We start from the raw sequence: 25,507 nt of genomic DNA on the forward strand, positions 1-25,507 counted from the left end.
AAGGCAAAAGAAAATCTTTGAATTTCTGATTAAATTAATCGCAAAATCACTGCACAGCTTTGAAATGTCCAAAACGGGTAAATTTTACTTTTTGGTCAACCCTGGTTAGCAGGTAGTTTTTGGCGCGACCGGACGTTCACTTCAGACCAGGGCAAAATTATTACGAGTTGAGCCATTGATCATAATCACAATGATATCTTTAAATAGCGTTTTATACATAATTCCTTGTTACAATTTTCGTATTACTGCGATTTTCAGTTCTTTAGTGGAGATAAAATTCATAGATTAAAAAAACATACTCTCGTCCCGTATTATATAGGTATTTTTTTAAACATTGATATAACCATTACTAATGGCAAACTGAACGAAAAAGACCTCTTATTGGGTGAGGGCTAAAATATGTAGTTACCGGCACTACAGTACATGGTCTAAAAGATTTACAAAACTTTAAGTGATTTCCAGGCATGATTTTACAGACCTGAACTAAGGCCTGATTTCGTCAGAAAAACATATATTTTTGACAATTTTGCTAGTTAGTACAGGAGTAAGTACTCTGGACTAATCTTCCTACTCAGACAAAATAATTGTGGGGACTGTAACATAATTGTCTCCCTACAAGTTGAGTCCAACCCGACTCAAATAAGTGCTTTTCCAGGTCCCTTTTCTTTTAGCAAATTTCCCATATAGGGAATAAGCTATCAATGTAGGTCTCATGGTAAGATCTAGACCCGGGACCGATTTAATTTTTTGATTTGCGCAAAAATGATCCGATTTTGATGAAATTTGGTACAAATGTGTAAACCTACGTTTATACGAACAAGTTCTTGAACTAGCATATTCAGACTATGGGAACGAGGGTTTATGGGAGTTTTACGGAGTAAAAATTGATTTTTTCCCATTTTGACCCTAAAAACACAAAATTTTATAATTTCTCTCAAGACCATTTTGTATAGCTTAGAAAAAGAAATAATTTTGTATATTGAAGCGTTGAAGTGTTTTGTATGCCCAACGGTTACGGAGATAAAAAAATTTAAAATTTACCATGTTATTCTTATGGAGAATAAATAAACTGTTGTAGTTTGCTTTATGGATATTATATTTTATTCAAATTTGGCATTTTTGTTTATTTCATACTAAGCTATCAACATTTCAATAAAAAACACACCTCAATATCTTCCCCGTAGCAGCAAACCTAAGTACTCACTAAAATTAATGTAATTTAAATAGGAAATAAATCTGACAATTTTAGAAGAAATCCAGCCGGGTAAATGGAAATTCGCTTATTCTGCAGGTTTGCTGCGGCGGAGGTATTCTTGCTTGTGGCAATCGTTTTGTTACCTCCTCAAAATTAACTAAAAAAAAACACAACTTTATAATTTTTTAAACAGGAAACCACAAAATGACACGGAACTATTGTGTAAGGAAAGTTATAAGGTGTCGTGTAGCCTACAACATACCTAATAACTTTTCTTACACAATGGTTTTAGTTTCTGTGTCATAAAAATATAACTATAACTAAACAGTGTAAGGAAAATTACTAGGTATGTTGTAGGCTACAAACCTATAGTTAAAACATGCCTAGTAATTTCATTTACACAGTGGTTTTGGTTTATGTGTCATTAATGTAGTTCTATTTTTGGGGTTTACTGTTAAAAAAATTTTAAAGTTTTGTTTTTGTTGACTTGATTTTGATGAGGTAATCAAACGACTGCCACAAACAAGAAAAGGGGCCTGGATAAAAGCACTTATTGGAGTCGGGTTGGACTGGATACAGCGAAAGAAGTGTCATCAAGAAAGACATATATTTCCCAATTTTAAACAAGTGATGGGAAGTCATTGTTAAAAAAGAGGAAAAGCACTGGCCTGAGAACCGACCCTTGATGCACTCCACTGATCATTGACTATGGATGATCTGTCAAGTCACAGACATCACTGTTTTCACCTCCCTGTATTCTCTTTGCATGTAAGAAGTAAGTCAATCTAGTGGCAGCCTTTATGTTGAATGAATAGCTTCTGTTTGGGAAAGGTCATGATCACCGAGTCCTATAATATTTCTCACCTTTGACAACAAACAGCAGCCACAGCAGGCAGTATTGGATCCTGATATATTGAACCAAGCCGACCATGATATATTGTGGCCTTTGTTGACTTTTTAGAGTTATCTAGCAATGTATGTTTAATCAATAGAAAATACACTAATTTTTTAAGTGCTTAGAAAAGGGTAAATACGATCAATATAGGCCTGAAGTTATCACATGGACAATTATCCCATTTTATAATTATATAGACTTCACATCATCAAAGATTTTCTAAGGACTCAGGAAACTGGCCAGACAGGAATAAGGGGTGGTTCATTACATTTAGAGTGAGTCATAAAAACACATTTCTTAATGGCCTTAAGAAATTCTAAATTTAAACCATTCCTACTACTCACACTTTGAAATGGGAGGTTTAACCTTGCACCGTTTTACAATTATACCAATTTATAACCACCGATTAAGGTAAGTGAAAACACAAGTTTTGTATTAAACACAATTAGTATTTAATGAAGCCAAAACTCTTCACAATAATTACAAAATTACGTACAACAAAACAAATACATTTGGCACTGGCGATACACGGCCAGTCACCGATCCTACGACAGTTGACGATAGATATGATAGGAATTGACATGAAAACATTGATTATTGTCCCTGGACTATTGATACGACGATCTACTCAACCCCAGCTTCTAAATGCCTCACAAAACTACGTAAAATAACATTGGTTACGTATGAGAAAATAGTCCAATGTACACAGTTGCATCATGTTACATCGACAAATAACATATAAAAGTATAAATAAATGACCCCAAGGCTAAATTCTAAGTTTGTCAACATTTATAAAAAGCTCTTTTCATTGATAGGTTGTCACAAGGTTAAATAACAACGGATGTTTTATGTACACAAATGATAAAATGGTGACTAAAGTAAAATAAAAATTAGTTGTATGTGTTACACAATAACTAAATTAGTAACCGAAAAGGTAAGTATACAATCGATTAAAAATTTGTCCATAAAAAATATGTCAAACGACTACAACAGAAAATAACATATCAGAACCACGTACAGTCTTGGAATGTTTGATATGGCTATTTCACTTAACTAGCAAAACTGTTAGAAAGAATTAACAATTGTTAATACGATCTTACTCCAGGGAAGTTGAAACATCCACAAAAAGGCAGTGAACAATGACAAATTTTACATTTTAATCAAATGCAAATCAGTGTGAGGTAAACCTTTTATTCTAAATATCATAAATTAACTTGTTAATCAGTTTAAAAACTTAGAGCCAGTCATTGATAGTATGTACAAAGTAAATATATTAAGTTTTATTAATAACTTGATACTTGCAATTAATATAAGAGTTTATTCAAGAAGTGGATACATTTAGTACACAAACAGCAAGCACAGAATATAAAATAGATCAAACATTTTGTCCTACCGAGTGAAGCCAACTTCCAATCCAGTTTTCCCGCGAATAAAACAGCTGTTGTAAATAAATAAAAAACTTACCAACTTTATTTGTAACAAAATTTTACATTACTACGTTAATTTATAAAAACTATATTTTTTTTCTCAGTCAGCCAATAGGACTACTGGCAAACCTCCAAACTAAGTTTGGTAATTAATTGTAGCTTCAAGTAAAAAAATACAAAAAAACGCAATGACTTTGAAAAACATACTTTCTTATGTTTTAAGCGGCATGATTGGCTTTTCCCTACACGGCCAGTAATACTATCACTATCACATGTGTAATGACTCATTTGACATTTTGTGTTCGCTGTTTACAAGTAAGAACAATACAGGCCTTTTGACATACACTCAAGAAAACGTACTATAAAATATTTGACTACTTTTGAAACTAGAATGTTTTGATTACCTTTGTTCCTATGAGAAAATTAATCAACACATTGTATTTTGTTAATAATAGGGTGAAAAATTCTAAAAAAATATTAAATCTCCATAAACTATAAATTACCCTGATTTCTTATACCATGCTTAATCTAAAACTAAGTTGAACGATATGTACAACGAGAAGAAAACGAGAGTTTTATTTGGCAACAAACAAGGATAATATTTCTTCAACAGAAATTGCTGACAATGTAAAATTTAAACTGTCTAAAGTTACCAACAATAGTTGCCTTAGCGTATATTTAGATTTTTTACGGCCTTGTGATAGAGTTTAAAGTTAATTGTAACACTTAACATAAAACACTACAGTGAGGAGCACCACTACATAATTAACTTTAAATATGACCTTTTACTACAAAACTATCACATGTACACTATAAAATGATGTGGAAATATATAGGTACAAAATTAAAATTGATCAAACTCAAAAGTAATCACTTTAAGTATAATCATTAGGATTCATTTTCTACAATTTTGAGTGGTTATAGGACTTGCCTAGCAATCAAAAGGTTGCCGGATCGATCCTGAAAAAAGTCAGTAGCTTTTTGATAGTTCAAAACTGGACCCAGCTGTTGCTGATCATTAGGCTTTAAATAAATTATCCTGGCTAATGAAACAGCTGATCTTAGCCAGAAATAAAGCTACAAAGATCATCTCACTCCATTCTACACTCATCTTTCACTCATGTTTAGGTTAAAATTCACACCTAGGTGGCGTCTCCATCCCAATTGATAGTGATAATTTAAAATTATTGAGTGAAAACGAGTTTTGGATACTGAAGTAGACATCCCATCTATATGGACCAACTGTCGGCATTTTTTCATTAGAAAATAACCAAGTTGAGTGAGCCAGTAACAGTAAGTGCTATACCTTTAGCAATATAGGAGTGCCCGTGAAATGCATATGTTCAGGGGGCACTCCGATATTGCTAAGGGTACGTAGAGTGCCTTAAATTCTATTTTCTACCTTATTTGTTGTCACTGAAACAGTTGACATGATTATATTTGATAGTTGATACTATAACTTAAAATTAGTCTTTATATCAGTTTTACTTGGTTAAAAATCTGCAAATTTGAAAGAAGTTAGTAATTTACATCAGCACAATCTGTCGGTGGCTCATTTGAACGTTAATTTTGATTTAAAAACTGCTGACAACTTTAACATGGGCATAAAATGACATCTTCTATTAATAGTCAAAGGTAAAAATTATTAAAGACGTAATTGATTAATAATGGTGCTTTACCACAAGACCGTAAAACTTGAGAATCTAAAAGTAGGCATGGAAATAACTAGAAATACAAATAAATTCATAAACGTTCATAATCATTGAATAAATGGATATAAAAATAAATATAAAAATGGTTAAGACTAGAGTTAGCTGCTCATAAATAATAAAACATACCGTAAATCAAGGAGATTAATAAAACACTGAACGAACACACAGTGGTCACAAAACTCTGGAATTGCTAAGATTTTGTTTTTTTGTTAAAAGAATTAAATTTTTTAAACAAACAATATGGCGGATAGTGTTCTTTTAACAACACAGTAGAAATATTGTTTATCTTAAAAATAGAAGCTTAGTAGGGATAATAAAAATTATTTTATCTACAAAATGCCCATGTAAATAATGTCTGCATTTTCTTTTTTAAATTTAAATGTAAATAAACTTGATTTGTAAGAGGTTTGAGGGGTTTTCAACAAATTTGATATCTTCAAATTGTAATTCAAGATAAATTCCATAACTTTATTAAGTTTCTGTGTTAATATTGAAATCAATCTCATTGTTTGTTTCTTAAAATACCTTTACGTACCAAGGCAAAATAACCTATTCACTAACAAATAATTACCAATACAAAAATTTCTAAATGAAATTGGTAATTTAAATGTATAAAAAAACTACGTCCAGAGTTTTTTAACACCCTGTATATACAATACATAAACATTCATAGAAACTATTACAGCAAAGGTAGACTCAGTTCATTTTGCAAGGTTAAACACTAAAATTTATTACATAAATCGGAAATCGTTGTCCTCATTTTAATCTAGGGATGTATGAAATATTGTCGCTTTATTCAAAACGAACACAATACACCGTTTTCAGTGTCTGGTTTAATCTTTAGTACAAACATATCTAAGGTTATATGCTAGTTATAATTTCTTAGAATAATTTGCATTGAACTATGCAGGTTTCATCACCATCAAGTTTTAAAAACATTACTACTTATATCAGCGGTAAACAACAAATTGTATTAGCCAAGCGTTTGTAAGTACTTTTGCCAAATATGTATTTCAAACGGGAAAATTATCGATTAGAAATAATAAACAGATTTAATATGCTACAAATCTTTTTGTGCTTCAGACTAAAACAATGATCAAATCTTTCCCATCGAACAGATAAAAGATCGTAATGCATCACTAGTATTTAACATAACAACATTTAGGCCAACAATATATCGAAAGTTGAACACAGAACGAAACAGACCATGGACGTGGTAACATACTAAACTATTTGGAAGCCACATAAAGGAGTATGGAAATTAACGGTAGTTTCACTACAATTATCTAAAAATATTACAGTAGGACGTCTTTGGTTAGCTTTCGATTCAGTCTAGCCGAGTCGTTTTAGTAACTCGTGAAAAGACTGTTAGATACCGACAGCAACCGACTACTATACTAATCTTGGATCGCAACTGAACACAAAAGGGAATGCTTAGCTGGTTCAATGAAGCGTTGATTGGTGAACAACGGATAGTAGGCCTACTAATGTACAGTTAAATGCCCAGTTACTAAATTAGAGAAAATTAAAATAAACTTTACAGCCTAATCAAAAGGTTTTGAAGGGAAAATTACTTATGTACATGTACAGAAAAAATGTGAAAGCTACTAATGAGTAAGAAGTTTATGTCGAGTTGAAACTTCTTATGATGCAATGATAAATTTGAAAACCATCTAAGCAAGAAGTGGCCAATCCTAGGTTTTGATATGTGCTACGTTTTGCAGGTTTTGATAATCGGTGGAACATATATAGAGTCAGACGTTTTCATGGTACATGAAAATAGATTTTGACATTTTTGAAGCGCATCCAAAAATCTTGTGTAGCCAAAACCATCCCCGAAACATTGAATGTTACAATTAATTACAGATTAGGTACCCTAATTCTGCTCCGGCCTAATCACCTAACCCATTTAGATTCTCCCCTAAATTCCATTCTTTCGATTAGTTAAAGTTTTTTAGCAAAGCAATCCTCTACAAAGGTGAAAATGGGGAGATAATTTACACTAAATTCACCCAGGATCACCTCCTAACGGAATAGACCCAATTCGTTGTGCAAAAACGTCTAATTCTGTAAAGTTTTTTAATATTGACTGTTAATACTAATCATATAAACCATATACTTAACATAAGCTACTCTACTCTGGTGGGTTAGAAGGGTGTGTATGGCAGTGAATGCGGAGACAAGTTAAGGAGGTACGTAGGGGGGAGGCTTACGGTAGGTAGGGGTGGGTTTGGGCCTCCCTGAGTCCCTAGAGAGGGGGAAGGGGGGCGGGGGCTGGTACGCCTCCGTGTCCGACAGAAGAGCCGTCCGCTGGTGGTACTCTGGCGGAGGCAGTGGGGGCTTCTCCTCCTTCATGATCACCGGACTTTTATTCGCCGGTTCTGGTCTTTCTTCCAGTTCGTCCTGCGGAAAATAAAAAATTTCTGATGGAGTAATGTTTTTATGCAATTTGTTTTACCCATTCAAGTGTTATTGTTATTAAAATGTAGAGACTACAGATGGGCTCCGATCCGGAAGAATTGGGAGTGGACCTCATCCGGATAGTAAAAATTCCAGATAATGGGATTTAGAAAAAGCATACAAGACAAAGACTCACCGCAAGGTGAACACAATAAATTGTCTGTAAACTGCAAAAAAAAACTACGTTAAACTTAAATTTTACCAAACAAATTTATTTTTACACCATGCGATTTTTTACTATCCATATGGTTGGCCAATAATTGAAGTTCTACTATATTATCACACTGTACTATACACACCTGGAATATGACGGGGATTCCTTTACTACGGAAGCTCTGGCGCTCGTCTTCGCTGCCGACAGACATCTTGCCAGTTCTGTGTCTTCTGTACAACACACAGGCCACCAGACCGGCACACAGCAACATGGCTGCAGACGACAAACGTAGCACATCAGTACAACAAATAACACAACAGCTGATAGTCCAACAGACAGACAATTACTGACAGGATTACAAGACAGTTCTCTAAGAATAAATGTTGTATTATTAGTCTATTTCTTTACTTTTCCAAGATATTGTTAGTATTTAATAAAGCTAATTGATGAAAAATACATTTAAATTTTACAAACAATTTTAACAGCTATAAAGGAAGTTTTTTGACACCTTTGGAAAGAGTTGCACAAGTTGTAATTTTGATTGATCTAGTTATTTTAGTTGTTTTATTGATGGTCAAGTTTTGATTATTTTCTATTTTAAATCAATATATATTTTATATCAACGAGAAATCAACTTTTATAGCCTAGGCCACACTTAAGATCATTGTTTCCATAGATCAAATCTTGAATATCACCTGCATTCGTGAAGACATTATAATCCTGCCATAGTGGTGAAATCGAGAGCATCCCTCGTGATCGGTAGACATTATCACCGTTGCCAACATTGCACCAAAATATTGAACGTCAACCCTATCCCACAGCATCAATCGGGGGAAATGCTCTTAATTTTCTGGTAAAACTGCGACTTTTAAAATCCGAGCCATCCTTACTCAAAATCCTGGGCAAAGGAAGGTAGTAAAATGTAGTACAAAGCTGAAATTTCAGTGATAATACCATCAACTTACTGACCTGCTATGACAACCGCTGGTACAACCACTGTGATCAAGTACTCTTCGTGAGACCTAGACACGGGCCGTACGTCCCCACTGGGGTAGACTGGCTCAATGGGGTGAGTCTCTGTCAGGGCTCCCTGGCATCTGTGAAAAAAATGCTGTATGTTATCGAACACTTATATTCAAAATATTAATATTTTCAACAGATGTCTATTACGATGACTTGGGAGGATGAGCGAAAGGTCCCCAAAAACACTAGTTGCTAGTGGTATTGAAATTAACAAAAGCAATGGAGGCAGATGAACTATTTTTAAAACTTAAAACTACAGTAGTATAACATGGTTGGGGCAAGCTGTACATCTCCTACTGTACAGTCACATAGGCATCATCATCGTCTCTCGTGGTCACGGAAATTTCAGAAAAATCTACAATATCTCTCATGGTCTTATAGACATCATCATCTTCTGCGATCGTGGCAAAATCTTGAATACCTCTTGCGGTCTTGAGACATCTTCATTGTCTTTCAGGTTCGTGGCAAAATCTTGAACAACTTCCATGGTCTTGTAGACATCATAATAATTAACTGTCTCCTGCGGTCACAGCAAAAGCCAAATATTTTGGTTGCAAAATCTTTACAGATGCTTTCTGCCATCAGAACAGTGAAAGTTCGGCTCCAGCTTGATTTTTTTTACTTGGTGCTCGATTACTCAAAATTTTAGGATATACTCGGAAATCAACTTATATAGATCAATTGTATTATTTATAACCCAAAAGTTCCCTAAAAATCTAACTATCTCAACTTTTTGCATCCGAATGTGGTATGGGTCCCAATTGATTCAGATAATTGCAGTTAACTGTACTATAAAAAAGAACAAAGTTTAGGGCATTTCATTGAAACAAATGTGTTAGAAATAACTTGTACATGTTAACAATTACTCGACTTTAGTACACAGCCATTTGATCAAATAAAAAGATAACCTTGATTCTTTCAGTTGATTCTATAACCTCCATAAGTAGATTTTACAAATAAAGATACAATAACCTTTCATTTACATACTATAGTGATTCAAAACTACACAATTATGATATTCTATTAGTGTCAACCAGTGAAATAAAATACAATCACTTAAATAACAAACAACTGCACAATGAACTTACAGGTACAAAACAGACATACACTCCAACCACATAATGTTGACAAATCATCGACAGCACAACACAGTGTATGTTATCTATGGTGTTCAGGTGTAGACTACATAGTGTTGAACTACAGCAGTCATCCAGTTCACCTTGAGCTAATAACTGGCTGTGTGTGATAGTGATTATCCGTGTGAAAAACAGTGTGTTTATGGTAATTAAATACCTGTAGTTTGTTGTGTAATTTGACAAAATATCACTAAAGAAATCACTTAAGTAATGTTATCTGTAAAAATAAACAGCAATTCGACACATACCCCATAGCCATTAGCTTGTCAACAACCCTTGTGGGCAAATTGCGGGGGTAACTATGACACAGAGTAAAATCACAACAGTTGTAATACATTTTGAGCCACGATTTTTACAGAATTTTGGGTTGTACCATTTTGTTTAGAGTTAAAAGGAACATAACATACCGTGTAAAAACATTGCTGTGGTAAAAATCTGATTTTCTGTTATTTTATGGAGTTTAAAAGGAAAATTACCATTAAAAATAAAAATTTTAAAAAAATATTGGAGGTACTATAGATTAGTAACAAAGTACAAACACACCAAATCTCATCGAAATCGAACAATATGTGTAGTCTGTAGCTTTGTACACATCTAGACACACAGATATTACTTCGAAAACCACTGGTTTGGGTTCAGGAGGACTAAAATGGATATTTCCATGCAAAACTCAAACTCTAAAATTTAAACAATAAATACTTTCTCCTTATACTGTACTGTGTACAAGGAGGGAAAGTAAAACCCAAACATAACCGAAACACAATTATATAAATGAAGCAAAAAGTAAGATAGTGAGGGGTTGGGTAATGTGTGTTTTATTTGTGATACATATTTTTTAATATCATTATTGTAAAACATCAAAAATGTATAGTATATGACTAGCCAAAGACTCATTTCAATCATGAGTACAAGTTTCTAATTTTTACTAGCATGAAAATTGAACAAAAAGAATCATAACAATTAATGATACACCAAATTACAGATAATAACAATTTTTTTTGTAATTTGAAAAATACAAAAGATAAGATAAGATCAATAAGAATTTGGCTAGATGTTGTGGCCTGACAGAAGCTGAGATCAAACAATACTTGAAAATGGTCGGAGACGTTGTTCCCTTCCTTCGGTATACATATATTTTCCAGACTATACTCCGTTCACAAAATTTAGGTGGTTTGAGGGGAAGTTCACGAACCACTTTTTTCTGCTTCATGTATATTGCATCTGATTGACGTTTTGAAACATCTCAGCTATTGAGCTATGTATTAATTCGGATCAAGACGTGATGAGCTATGTTGAGGTAGGATCAAGACGTGGAGGGGATAGATTTCTACCCCTAAACCGCCTAAATTTTTTGAACGGAGTATAGTAACGTAATATACTTCTGCTTCAGATTTCACCAGACGACACTAAGTTCAACGTACCTGGCGGTGGGGATGAGGGAGGCTTTCACCACGGGAAACTCTGGCCCTAGCACTGTGTTCACCTGGTTAGACAATCGGCTTTCGTCTACTAGGAGTATCTGCAACGTAACATGTCAGTGAATTTGTAATGTAGCTTACTCGGGAGTGTCAGCAACAGACACAAATAAATAACAAGATCCATTTATATAAATCCCAAAGTACCCATGAACTTTAGAGAAAACTACGTCACACTCCCATAAACCATATACTTAAAATGTTCGTCATGACGAGAAACCTTGCACAAAACAATCCGTTATTTCATTAATTGCCCTTTAAGGTCGTAATTTCTTTCTAAAGGGAACTTTCCATATACCTACCTAATGTTAAAAATACCTCAGCTGTACCAAGCCAACACTAAATAAACAGGCCGTAATTTGAATTACTGCATGTTCCAAATCGGCCTGCCCTCTGTTTGGATTTTGAAATACCGAGTGTATTACACATGGAAACACTTTGAAATATCAAGGTATTGTCTACAAACTGAACTTTTATTCTGAATTATCGAATGTTCAACTGTATTTACCTGTCTCAGCTGTTGAATCTGTTCGTGAGGACAATACTCGGTAGGCAAGGATCGGTTGTGCCACACAATATGTGTCGGGTTGTCCGTGACTCCGCTAAACACTATAGCACTGGAGTTCCTGTCCCCGAACAACTCCGCTAGTCGCTCCACAAAGTGGCGCTTCATCGCAGGGTTGCTAGCGAAGTTGTCGTAGTCGATGTCTATGTCCATGGAGAACTCGACGTTGTACAACACCTTGGCTGGTGGCTGCACTACGACAACCAGTCCGTCGTAGGCTGTCAGTCCGCCACTGTCTTTGCACACCTGTGGACACAGTCGTGTCAGATGCGAGTTTCACCATTGATACAATTTTTATGTCCCATATTCTTACTACTATGGGCCGGAACTGTTTTATACAAGGCTAGATGGTAAGTAAGAGTTGTTTATGGTAATATTTGAGCAGTTCAAACAGATTCAAATGCTTTTTTTCTGCAGGTTCCTGTGGTATTTATTGTTAAAATGGTACAAGCTTTATCGCAGCATTGGAACGTCATACTGACCAGTTGGTACTCCTGTTTGCCCACATCCGAGCCAGACATGGGTATGCCGTAGAACTCCTGGTTCTTGGTGTCAAACTGCAGCCAGTGTGTTGGGTTCAGTGGTGATCTGTCCATGTGCAACACAGACAGCTCCATGTTGCGAGTGCTGCCGTCCTCGGGGTCGTAGAATGTGTCCTGAAACACAGGTCGATTGGACTGATTCAAATTGTGGAAAGTATATCCATACCAATTAAATAGCATTAATTTTACTGAACCATTTTCTAACTTTTAAGCATGTCACCTTTACCGAGAAGATGACATTTTCTGCAATTGATAAATACCTGAGTAAAGTTAAACTTGACTGGGACGGTGGCGTCGTCCTGTAATCCAGCTACTAGGTACTAGGAGGTCACGAATTGTGGATATTATAGGCATGCAATACTCCCTGGTGTGGATTAACGTCCGCACAAGTGAGTACAACGACTATCCGCAGTACTATCCTGATAATTAGACCAATTCGTATATACCAAGGAGAAAATGTGGTTCGGATTCCATAATAAACAGTAGGTCCCTTAGTTGCCATTAGGTGTAGGGGCTATTAATTAACAGCTGTCCTAAGGAATATGTCGGCCTTAGTCACTAACAAGACTACAAGATCGCGCCACTCACCCTACACTCATCTTCATTCATACTTGGCTTAAAACCTACTTTGTATGGTCGCCATTTGATTGAAAAGTATAAAGTATAAAGCACGAAGCAGAAGAGTTTTAATTTCACTGTGTGCTATTAATTAATGTCATTTGGTAGCTGGTTTGATCCCAAGCAAGATACCCAAAGCGATAAAATAAACTTGTTCTCGTTCTATCATCTAGTTTACTATATACAGTTGCCTATGGCTTGTGAATCTGTCGGCATAAATAATCCTGACATATAATTCCCGTTCTTAGAATGTACCACCACAGTGGCATCTACATACTAGCGGTTAGGTTAGCATATCACAGGTTGGGAACACTGGCGTAGCTACACATCTAAATCCTCAAAACCACTAGAAATTACACACCTTGGGTACAGTGTACAACATTTGGCAATGGGACATGAATTCAGTCGCAACAGTTCAAATAATCTTGACATATAATTTTTGTACAACAACGTACCACCACAGATGCACTTGCATACTATTAGTGGTTTTATCACAGGTTAAGAATATATTAATCAAATCCTCAAAAATAGTATAAATTATACCTCGGGCACAGTGTAGACCAGCAGCTGCCCCAGAGTGGCGTTGATGATGTCCACCTGGTTGCGGATGGTGGGGGAGAAGTTCTGCGTGGAGGGGGGCAGCTTCTCCGGAGGGGAGGGCGGAGAGTCACACGTACCCTTGCCTGTCCACGACACTCTCACCACCGTGATCTGAGGGGAGAGCAGATGTCTGACAGCGTCCGTCGGCTTGCCATCCTCATTGGCTCTCAGCACCTGCAGGACATTGGTGAGATGTAAGGATTGTAAGAAAATTATTGAAACCTACCTTTTCCCTTCTGTGGATCCGAATTTGGATTATAATTCTCTATAATCCACTACCTAAATCTTAGGTACAAAGAAGTGTTGAAAAATAAAAGAATGTTTGATATATCTGATTTAAAAATTACTTCAGATTAGTCCTAGAGGGTCACAGCATTATGATAAAATACTTTGGTGATTGGCGAGATTCTAAGGACGCTAGGCACGAGCCTGGGATTGTTTTTCACATTACTTCAGGCTAGACCTAGGGGTTGCGGCATTATCACTTAAATAAAATCCATTGCTGACTTGGCGGGGATCGAACCCGGGACCTCAGGGACTGAAGTCCCGCGCTCTAACCACTACGACAGCTCGCTCCCCAACATAGTAGACATGCATTAAGTCCACACCAACCCTTATGGAACTCAGTTATAACCCTTATTAGTTTTTAGTTTCTGACTGATGTAGGCCTTAAATCTGTAACTTACTTTGTTGTTTAAATTATTTAAAGTAGCCTAAGTTATTTAATGTTATAGGCCCTAATTGATATGCTAACCACTGGACATTTTATCCTTACAGATTACTGAGACTTCTTAGCCTAAGTTACTCTGATATTGACCTCAACTATACAAAATGTTCTTTTTGTAATTTGTTGCAATAAATTCTTGATTCTTGATTGATTCTTGACTCAGAAAGTCAGTACAATTGAGCTGTATTTTGTACAGACACAACCTTATTATACATCCAAACTACTGAGTCTGCTAAACTGTCTTGATTTTTGATGGGTAACTAAGAAACCTACCCTCTATTTCCACTGATTGTATAAGTAGTAGTGAAACAAAGTCTCACAACTCATGATTAATAGCTGCACTTACTTTTGAAAACATTTATGATAAGAAAAAATTGAATGTAGTATCAGCATTTAAAATAACCCACAGGCTGGGATGCCTTAAAACTATAAACCCACAACTACAAATATATTGATTGTGATTATACAAAAAATCCAGGTAGGCCAGAGTACAACACACAATACACATAAAACCAGACTATTTCATCCCCTGAGGAATTTTGTAACGTCGAGAGAGAGAGTTGGACAAAAAAATTACAATTTTTTTTTGTGAATTCTTTCTTCTGTGCATAATATAGCCATCCTGAATGCTAAGATAAGCTAGCTGCTATTCGCTTATTCAAAAATCACAATCTTAGCGTTGAACCTTAGCCAATAGCATACCTTGAGCAAGTTGTCAATCTGTTCCCTAGGACAGTGGTTCCTGGGCAAGGAGTCGTTGGTCCATGTGAAGGTGATGGGGTCATCCTGAGGTGTGACGCCCAACACTATGATCTTGTCAGAGTCAGAATCACCATACAGTGCTGCCAGTCTGTCTACTAGCTGTAGCTGCCACTCCACTGGTGTAGGTGTGCTCTGCAGTGCCAGGTCCAGTGTCAGGGCATGAGTCACCTGTACATATATTGAGTATCAACACTATGATCTTGTCAGAGTCAGAATCACCATACAGTGCTGCCAGTCTGTCTACTAGCTGTAGCTGCCACTCCACTGGTGTAGGTGTGCTCTGCAGTGCCAGGTCCAGTGTCAGGGCATGAGTCACCTGTACATATATTGAGTATCAACACTATGATCTTGTCAGAGTCAGAATCACCATACAGTGCTGCCAGTCTGTCTACTAGCTGTAGCTGCCACTCCACTGGTGTAGGTGTGCTCTGCAGTGCCAGGTCCAGTGTCAGGGCATGAGTCACCTGTACATATATTGAGTATCAACACTATGATCTTGTCAGAGTCAGAATCACCATACAGTGCTGCCAGTCTGTCTACTAGCTGTAGCTGCCACTCCACTGGTGTAGGTGAGCTCTGCAGTGCCAGGTCCAATGTCAGGGCATGAGTCACCTGTACATATATTGAGTATCAACACTATGATCTTGTCAGAGTCAGAATCACCATACAGTGCTGCCAGTCTGTCTACTAGCTGTAGCTGCCACTCCACTGGTGTAGGTGTGCTCTGCAGTGCCAGGTCCAATGTCAGGGCATGAGTCACCTGTACATATATAGAGTATCAACACTATGATCTTGTCACTGTCAGAATCACCATACAGTGCTGCCAGTCTGTCTACTAGCTGTAGCTGCCACTCCACTGGTGTAGGTGAGCTCTGCAGTGCCAGGTCCAATGTCAGGGCATGAGTCACCTGTACATATATTGAGTATCAACACTATGATCTTGTCAGAGTCAGAATCACCATACAGTGCTGCCAGTCTGTCTACTAGCTGTAGCTGCCACTCCACTGGTGTAGGTGAGCTCTGCAGTGCCAGGTCCAATGTCAGGGCATGAGTCACCTGTACATATATAGAGTATCAACACTATGATCTTGTCACTGTCAGAATCACCATACAGTGCTGCCAGTCTGTCTACTAGCTGTAGCTGCCACTCCACTGGTGTAGGTGTGCTCTGCAGTGCCAGGTCCAGTGTCAGGGCATGAGTCACCTGTACATATATTGAGTATCAACACTATGATCTTGTCACTGTCAGAATCACCATACAGTGCTGCCAGTCTGTCTACTAGCTGTAGCTGCCACTCCACTGGTGTAGGTGTGCTCTGCAGTGCCAGGTCCAGTGTCAGGGCATGAGTCACCTGTACATATGTAGAGTATCAACACTATGATCTTGTCAGTGTCAGAATCACCATACAGTGCTGCCAGTCTGTCTACTAGCTGTAGCTGCCACTCCACTGGTGTAGTTGTGCTCTGCAGTGCCAGGTCCAGTGTCAGGGCATGAGTCACCTGTACATATGTAGAGTATCAACACTATGATCTTGTCAGTGTCAGAATCACCATACAGTGCTGCCAGTCTGTCTACTAGCTGTAGCTGCCACTCCGGTGTAGGTGTGCTCTGCAGTGCCAGGTCCAGTGTCAGGGCATGAGTCACCTGTAAATATATTGAGTATCAACACTATGATCTTGTCACTATCAGAATCACCATACAGTGCTGCCAGTCTGTCTACTAGCTGCAGCTGCCACTCCACTGGTGTAGGTGTGCTCTGCAGTGCCAGGTCCAATGTCAGGGCATGAGTCACCTGTACATATTATGTAGAGTATCAACACTATGATCTTGTCACTGTCAGAATCACCATACAGTGCTGCCAGTCTGTCTACTAGCTGTAGCTGCCACTCCACTGGTGTAGTTGTGCTCTGCAGTGCCAGGTCCAGTGTCAGGGCATGAGTCACCTGTACATATATTGAGTATCAACACTATGATCTTGTCACTGTCAGAATCACCATACAGTGCTGCCAGTCTGTCTACTAGCTGTAGCTGCCACTCCACTGGTGTAGGTGTGCTCTGCAGTGCCAGGTCCAGTGTCAGGGCATGAGTCACCTGTACAAAGCAGCATAGGAGTTATATTACACCTTGACGTCTGAAGTAATCAGAAACGGTGGCGGATTTTCAATTCTATATGAGAAAAAATTATCCTTAACTTAACCTTTCGAGGCGGTTAGACGAATCTATCATAAAAAAAATTACTACAGTTTGACCAGACACTCTTGTCATTACCCAACCCGGTAGGTGGTGACATCTGACAATGAATCAGTGAACTGTTTCCAACTTGGACAGCACATTGTCGATCAGCTGTTATCTTTTACAGCTGTTCCTAATCATAGTAAGTGTGACAGAGATGTACCTAGGCCTATTTTTTTCATCAAAACCATGATAATTTGGTATGATTGAAGGTTATGAACTTTAGAGAATCATGTAGTGTAAATATGGACCTAAAATTCCAGTTGATACCCTCCTAGGTCTTTTTGATTTCTATTTTGAGGAAATTCTGAATCTAATTGGGCACCATCACCTATGCCGAAACAAAGGGCACGCCAAGATATAGTTTGGCACAATTTGGGAATAAACAACTATAACGAGTACTGACCGTTCTTCTGCCTTTGTGGTGTTGTACAGACAGTTCCAATGTGTCATTCACCACCAGACCTTCGCTGTCCCTTGCTTCCAGAGTGAAGCTCCATTTGGACACATGCTCCTCCAGTGGGCTGCGGACAAGTCATATCATTAGACACTTTATCTTCCTCATTTATAGAACAGTCGCTATTATATAGAGTTCAACAAGTGGCTTGAATGTAGAGCCAAGCTAAGTCTAACAAATTAACGTTTTTTACGCGATCTCAGATGACGACAATTAACATTTCAGTCATCTCAGGAGACGATGATTATGTCTCCAAGACCGCAGAAGATAATGATGATCTCCGACTGAATGAGGTGGCTGTCCAGGATTTGGCTGTGATTGTGGAAGACAATGTAGATCTTTGCTTGACCGCAGGTTTTGGTTGTGCGAAATTAAGTATTGTGTCAGGAGTGTGTGCTATGGTAAAGTTTTGTATGGCCTATTGTATTTAAAGTTACAATAACATTAATCCGTGTTGTGTCCAGTAGAATATAATCAACCTAATAGTGTCATTTAAATCTATAATATTAAAACGAAACAGGGTTTTTTTATTTCACGATTCTGAATCAACCACTTGACGGATTTTCATGATTTTTGTGTTGAAAGAAAGATAATTTTGAGAACTAGGGAATGTCGAAGCCATAATTTTAGTTTAGGGTCCCAGTTTTTTAGAAATTAAGTTTTAATTTTCAAAAAGTCTAGCAGCCGACGGACGAGTTAAAGTCGTTTTAGTGGTGGTTTAACTAACAGCTGGTTTCTAACTGTCATTGAAATGTTTATGTTACAAGTTGTTTGTATACAAAAATATTGATCCAGAGTTTGCCTACACACTATTTCCCCTTAAAATGCAGTTTATTACATACCGTAAAAGATCTATGTTATCAGAAGATTGTGTAATTTTGAACTAAACATTTTAAACGTATAATCAAGTTTTGTCATAAATGCAATCCGTCTAAGTATAAGTGCTTAATCCTTTAAGATATAAGTGGTTTACGTGTTGATACATCTTTTTCTAGATGTGTGAATATAAGTATGACTGCATACAGTACACATGAAAATGTCAACCGGTGTAGTAGGTCTCCAGAAAACTGACCAGTAAGCTGCAGGGTGTCAGTAGAAACCAAAATCGATTCATACCATATCATAACTATCCCAGTAGTACTGTATGATTCAGAAACTTGATAAAGGGGTACATTACAAAAGGCTCAGACCTCGGATGGGCTGAATAGGCTTTGCATGGCTTAGAGAATATACTTCAACTTTTAAAAGTGTATTCCAAGGAGTACTACAAGGTAGACGACCACTTGGAAGACCAAGTAATGAAATACATCTTCAGACTGGTATCTTCCTTAGAAATGGCAGGGGATAGAAGAGAACGGGAGGCCAGGATCATTTTAGAGGTTTCAGTGGCCAAGGTGGTAAAATAAGGTACGGTAAGTGATAGTAGGCCTATGCAGTGGAAGGTGGTATGTAGCTACTGTACTCAAAGCCAGTTTGTGTGAAGCGGCCACCAAGTTGTAAACTAGCTGTTCTGAATCATATACAGTTTTAATGGACTACTCGATTCCCGTACGTAGGACGGGCTAAACAGCTCGTTATATTTTTAAATTACAAATGGTAGGCCAAAAAATTTTCCCCCAAAAGGGTTAGCTTGCTATTTGATTAGCGGAACTCTGATGTACATTGTATTGTCGTAAATAACACTTACAGTGCGATAACTTCTTGATTCTCCGGGTTGAAGTGGATCCAAGAGTACTTGAGGGGAGAACCCTCCTGCGTCTTGAGTGTAAGGTGAAGTTTCCGAGTGTTGCCATCTTCCAAGTCTGAGAATACAGTGTCCGGGATAACATATCTGCAAAAAGATGCAAATAGCTTTGGTTTGTCAATATAAAACGTTTAAGTTGAATAAATTATGATTATCCTTTAACAGCTGATAACCATCAGTTTTAGTAGTTTTCCTGCTAAGTCGATGCTGATATGATATGCCGCTTTTGATATGTCTTCTTTAGGGAATTGAGATTGTCTTTAGAAGTATCAGTTATAAAATTAAAATTGTTGCAATCCTGACTCTTACCAACTCTAGTTGTTGCAGGAAACTGACCAGCCAGTGAGGTATTGTGTATCTATCAGCAACTGAACGATAGGATGTTCTCATATAATCTACCAAACTCACCAATTGGTAATAGTTTTTCTAAACTCTACTCTTACACAAACAAACCTCTCTGATCAACTAAATGGCTTTTACTTAATATCTAGAAATAAATAAACAATCACTGACATTTCCTGCAGAAAGGAAAGGCATGAGCCATTTTAGAGTTATAAATTTTATTTTAAATATTAACAAAGTCGAAGGAAGAAGACTTTTTTTAGAAGGTGTCTTAAAAACTAGTGGTTGGCCAATGTCTTGGACTTGTTAGAAATGTTATATATGTTCCTAGACTTATGTACTTTTATCTATATGAGCATTCACCTATCTTTTTTTTTGTTTGCTTAAGCATACCGTACCTACCTATGTTTTATCTGTGCATGAATTACCTTTACAGGGTTTCATATTACGGAAAAAGGAATGAATACACAACTACCTTATCAAAAAGAAAAAAAAAGAATTCTAGGTAGTTAAAGCAAAAAAAGTTCATATTGAACATATTTCTTCTTTCCCTTGTAGGGGCAAAACATCAAGTTGATAATATTGTGAACTTTTCTTGTGTGCTTTTAAGTACTTGGAAATCTTTTCTTAGTTAAGTTATGTATTTGTATATCCATTCCTTCTTCCTTAGTCAATTCCTAAGCCAAGTACTTTTTCTCTAAAAAAAACGTTACAAGGTTTCGTCAGCTTTCCCCTAAAATCAACTGTGAAACACTTGACTGACCTGAATGGTTTCCCCGCCGTGGTGGCCTGACGGGGCAGCTTGCGGTTGATGATGGGTGCCGTGTTCTCTGGCACCAGCTGTGGCGTAGTCGCCCGAGGTGTAGACTCTGTAGGTGGAGGTGAGGTTGTCAACGCCTCGGTGGACGAGTGTTCCGACGAGCTTTCAACAACCAGCGGAACTGTCTCCTGTAGAAGCATAACTAATTATTATAGATACCAACGGTTTTCGTACAAGATATCTTTAGAAAAGTAGCTGAATTGAAATTATTTTACAAAAAGAACAAAATTTCAGCTTGACCTCGGCATCCATTCAACTTTACACATTCCACATAAATGCACACAAAAATAATATTTGTGGGTTTAAAAATTGCCTGGACATACACACTACAATAAATGACACATTGAAAATCCCCCAATGAAGGCTGGCTCTAAAAGCTGACAATATTTGATTTGAAATTATATTAATTTTAAAATTCCTTTTGGTATTCCCTCCCTTCAAAAAATGTCTAAAGGCATTCTTCCACGTAGACAAATTCTAATCAATACCACTGTATCCTTATTACTGTTAACTATTAAGCTTTTTTCACCCTAGAATTAAAACATTTGTTAAGTTTTCAAATTCTAAAAATTGTGATGTTTAGTTGCTAGCAGTCCCTAACATACAAGTACTTATACATATATTCTTTTTGTACTTATGACCGTCAATTACAATATTTACGATGTTCAAGGACTGAATAAATTGCTATGACAGTGATGTATCAGTACCTGAAGGACCGACATTCAGATTTCAGTACAGTAGACTCCCTCTTATCCAGACCCCTTTTAACCGTACATGGTTTAACCGGACTACACTTGGTGGAAATGACATATCTTTAACCGGACAATTTTTATCAGCATGTTCAACTGGACTAGATTAGCAGGAAGCGGGCGGCACTGAAACGACTGTTCTAGTGGGAAAGATTTGAGGCCAGTGATCACGTGTCTAAATACAATGCTCTCCTAAATTTAAGTCAAATACTGTATACAGTATACATTTAAACGGTCCGTTTTAACGAGTCTTTGGGGACGTCGGCTTAACCGGAAAATTCGTTATCCGGTCTGACCTCGGGTCTGTGGAGTCCGGGTAAGAGAGTATACTGTACCAGGATTTTGGTACCAACAGGACATGGGGCTAACGATGAAACGCAAGGAAGGGCCTGACATTGACAACAAGGTAATGTATCACTACTCTACTACCTGAGGGGTGGACATTTCCGGAGTGACAGAAGGCTCCACTAGACTGATGGCGGGTGTAGGAGCCACGGAGAACTCTTCCAGAGCTTGGCTGGGAGTCACCAGCACTGTGGAGAACGCTGTTGGCCTCTCAGGATCCTGCCACAGACATCATACTTAGAAACATGTACTTAAGTTTCAAGGATATTTAAGAGGATGGCAGACATACCAGAATGAGAAAGAGTCCACGCTGGCACAAGAAACAGAAAAATTTACAGTTTACGATAAAATGGAATATTTTTCTGACAAAGTATTTTCAACCAAGGAAGGTTTGAGTTAGAGATGTCCAATGGTGCTCACATACAAAATTTCATCTAAACCGGACCACAGGTAAGTAAAAAATTGGCTAGAGAAAGGTTCATAGGGGCGTCTACTTCAGTATCTGTCAATACTCTACTCACATAGGTAGGTGTAGGCATGATGGTGGCGAAGGGTACAGGACTGGTAAGCAGACTGGTGTACGTAGGTTCCGCACTCTCCACTTCCCCGTGATGATGTCTGTGGGGGTGAACCTCCGAGGGTACGACGGATGTAGAAGGTTCTGAGAACACGGGGGATGCTGCAATGGGGATGATTCTCGGCTCCGGAGTCGCTTCGTCTAGACTGTTCTTACCCGAGACCTCTGGCAGATTGTCCAGGTTGTCCTCGTCCAGATCTAGGTCTTCTGTGTCGTTCTCACTGTCACCCGATCCAAAGATCTGTTGAAGGGATTACATTATAAAACTGGGATGAGTGTCAAATTAATTTCCCCTGCTTTTGGAATCAGAACCAAGAATTTCATTGAATTGTAACTGGAATCAACAAAAATGAAACATCAATCCCTATGTAGGAATGATGTTTTTTTAACAACGTTCCATTGAGATTATGGTAACTTATATCAAAACATGAAACTTCATTTTATTCATCAAAGAATTATTTACAGCTAGGCCTAAAGTTTTGGTGAAAGATAATTCATAAAACACAATAGACTTCGGTTTACGTGCTGGGACTCGAGTCCGCCTACAACACAAAAGATACACTTTACTGGATTTGCTATCTTCACTAAAATCCTAATAACCCCTTGTGCTATACCTTACATCCTTCACCCCAACCAATAAGCAACATAACGAGAAAATTTAACGCTAAAAGAGCCTGTCAAACTTTAATCACCTGGCGTCTGTGCCTGAAGGGAGGCCCGGTGGAACTGACTGATAAGTGCCAACCGACAATGGGGAGTTGCAGCACTTCCGCCAAAGTGCCGTCGTAAGCGTCATGTTTGATTTGCTGAACCTGGGTAGAATACTTGGGCAGCACCTTACCACTGCAGCCAATCTGTAGACAAACACAGAAATAATTACCATAGTAGGTAAAGTAGATAATTAAAGTAAGTAGTTAAGAAGGTAAGTAGAAGGTAAGTGGTGGCTAAAGTAGGTAATTACTGCTTGAAAAAGGCATCACAATTGCTAATTCTGTATTCGTACTTAAGAGTTGAGTCAATTCTAATAAAAACCAGCCAAAGCAAGGTCGGATAAACAAATAGGTGAAATAACACAGGCAATAATATAATAAACGAACTAACTAAATATTGAGGTTAGGTTCCAACAAAATTGCTTGATATTAAATTTTGTCAGTAAGCTTTAATTTATTGACAAGAATTAAATAAATCACTTTTCCTATGGTTTACATAAATGTAAACATATAGAAACGGTAAACATAAATAAACAAGCTATAGTAGAATCTATTTTGACCATCACATCGGTTTTTGTTAGGTAAAATCAGAAACTAAGAGAATCAAAATGTTCACAAGTCTTCCTCACTTTCACAGGAATGATAAAAAAAAACCTCCAATCAGTTCCGGCGGAATCAAAGTTAATTAATTCATTTTTTAATTTATCCTAATCTTAACATAAAAATATATATAGCTAAAATTCTTAGTGTACAATTCTTTCCAAGCATTCACTATATTTCTTTTACACATCTTGAGGATCTTAAATTATTTTTCATTTTCTCCCAACAAGTGGTCATTTACTAAAAAGTTTTGCATGTCATTCAACAAGATTAAGCTACTCTTCTACAAGGAGACATGGTGTAATCTTTTTCTTGTTAATCAAGAACTTATTTAGTTTACTGAGTATCAACAGTTTCTTCAAGAGTCGAAGATCTGAGCATCTTACCTGCCATTGGACGACTGTAGACTGGGTCGACGTTTTCCGCTTCACATTCCCAGGACCAGCGGAGATAGCAGAATCGGTCAACATGTCTTCTACTTTATGAGGTATTAAGCTCAGTCTATCCTGCAATCCAGATACAAGTGTTAAGTTTAATACAGTTAAATTCATGTTACTAGAGATTGACGTGTTTGTACTTTTAGTTGGGGCAGGATTTTTATTTGCTCCATGATTTTCAGAACGGGAGTGGGGCAGGATTTTTCTTTCCATGCAACAAGGGAAAAACCTTTGGTTTTAAAATCTCAGTAAATTCTTGTAAACAGAAACATAACAAACACAATCAATTTGCAGTCTTTATTATTTGTGCAGTCTTAAATTTTACCAGCAATAAAATACATGGGTAACAAAAACAGTTTGCTAAAAACAAAAATTATTTAGTGCATTACAAACAATGCTAGCTAATCATTGTCAGGTGGTTAAGACAACTATCTCAGAATTTTTCCACTTTAAAACACATGTTGATTTTAAATTTCTAACAATGAACTATTTATTATAAGAACATCATACATTTTTCAAATAGGTAGTAACTACACAGCAATCTTATCTAGAATCAATTAATTTACTTCAAATTTTGGACTATTCAGCATCATCAAAAACCTGGCTAGCCTCAATTTATTATTTGGTTAAGTATACGTAATGGAAATCATAAAGTGTGTGTGTAGTCTATATTCATCACACTTGACGCCATGGCCACTATAATCCATGAAAGCTGCATAGTCTCCCTAGATACAAAAAATCATAGACATCTCCCGCAATCGTGGAGAAATCCTCATCATCATAATTCAAGATCGTGGCAAATGACATTTAATAACTGTTGAAACAAATCCTATCCCGAGAGAATCCTAAATTAATAAATCCCCACTCCAAAGATCAAGAAGATACATTAGATTCTCTTATTCGGACTTCTTGGAATGAAGGCCAGCCCATATAAGGGGTTTTCCAGTTAAACCTACGTCCCCTAAAACTAACGATACATGTGCTGCCAAACAAATAATTGAAAACTAACTAAAATATTTTAAATTATACTTAGGAGAGCATTTTATTTCGACACTTGATCTTCCTTGAGAAGTTGTTTCAGTACCGCCCACTTCCTGCCGATCCAGTCCGATTACACCAATGTGCTGATTAAAATTGTGAGGTTAAATAGATGTAACTTTTGCAGAGTGTTGTCCGGTGAAACCAATGTAAGGTTAGTCCTT

At 37.2% G+C, this 25,507-nt stretch overlaps 1 protein-coding gene across 1 annotated transcript in view; it reads right to left on the reverse strand.

Annotated features, from left to right (window-relative positions):
- Positions 1–5,630: 5,630 nt before the first annotated feature.
- The window catches only part of LOC128997581 (uncharacterized), a 33,102-nt gene continuing 13,225 nt past the window's right edge, over positions 5,631–25,507 (reverse strand). The window contains exons 6-27 of the mRNA XM_054423220.1: positions 24,255–24,374; positions 23,251–23,412; positions 22,503–22,799; positions 22,066–22,200; positions 20,831–21,015; positions 19,669–19,812; positions 17,931–18,048; positions 17,144–17,383; positions 17,013–17,084; positions 16,700–16,936; positions 16,404–16,643; positions 16,108–16,347; positions 15,812–16,051; positions 15,516–15,755; positions 15,232–15,459; positions 13,746–13,976; positions 12,525–12,698; positions 11,986–12,288; positions 11,424–11,521; positions 8,813–8,940; positions 7,989–8,116; positions 5,631–7,632 (exon numbers count right to left, since the gene is read on the reverse strand). Of these exons, the coding sequence (XP_054279195.1) occupies positions 7,414–7,632; positions 7,989–8,116; positions 8,813–8,940; positions 11,424–11,521; positions 11,986–12,288; positions 12,525–12,698; positions 13,746–13,976; positions 15,232–15,459; positions 15,516–15,755; positions 15,812–16,051; positions 16,108–16,347; positions 16,404–16,643; positions 16,700–16,936; positions 17,013–17,084; positions 17,144–17,383; positions 17,931–18,048; positions 19,669–19,812; positions 20,831–21,015; positions 22,066–22,200; positions 22,503–22,799; positions 23,251–23,412; positions 24,255–24,374 (4,179 nt within the window). The 3' untranslated portion in view covers positions 5,631–7,413. The remainder of the gene's footprint in view (positions 7,633–7,988; positions 8,117–8,812; positions 8,941–11,423; positions 11,522–11,985; positions 12,289–12,524; positions 12,699–13,745; positions 13,977–15,231; positions 15,460–15,515; positions 15,756–15,811; positions 16,052–16,107; positions 16,348–16,403; positions 16,644–16,699; positions 16,937–17,012; positions 17,085–17,143; positions 17,384–17,930; positions 18,049–19,668; positions 19,813–20,830; positions 21,016–22,065; positions 22,201–22,502; positions 22,800–23,250; positions 23,413–24,254; positions 24,375–25,507) is intronic.

The sequence above is a fragment of the Macrosteles quadrilineatus genome, unplaced genomic scaffold (assembly GCF_028750875.1).
Source record: "Macrosteles quadrilineatus isolate MER2022 unplaced genomic scaffold, UCM_ALF_1.0 Scaffold_6__1_contigs__length_79288215, whole genome shotgun sequence".
In the NCBI taxonomy this organism is placed as follows: domain Eukaryota; kingdom Metazoa; phylum Arthropoda; class Insecta; order Hemiptera; family Cicadellidae; genus Macrosteles; species Macrosteles quadrilineatus.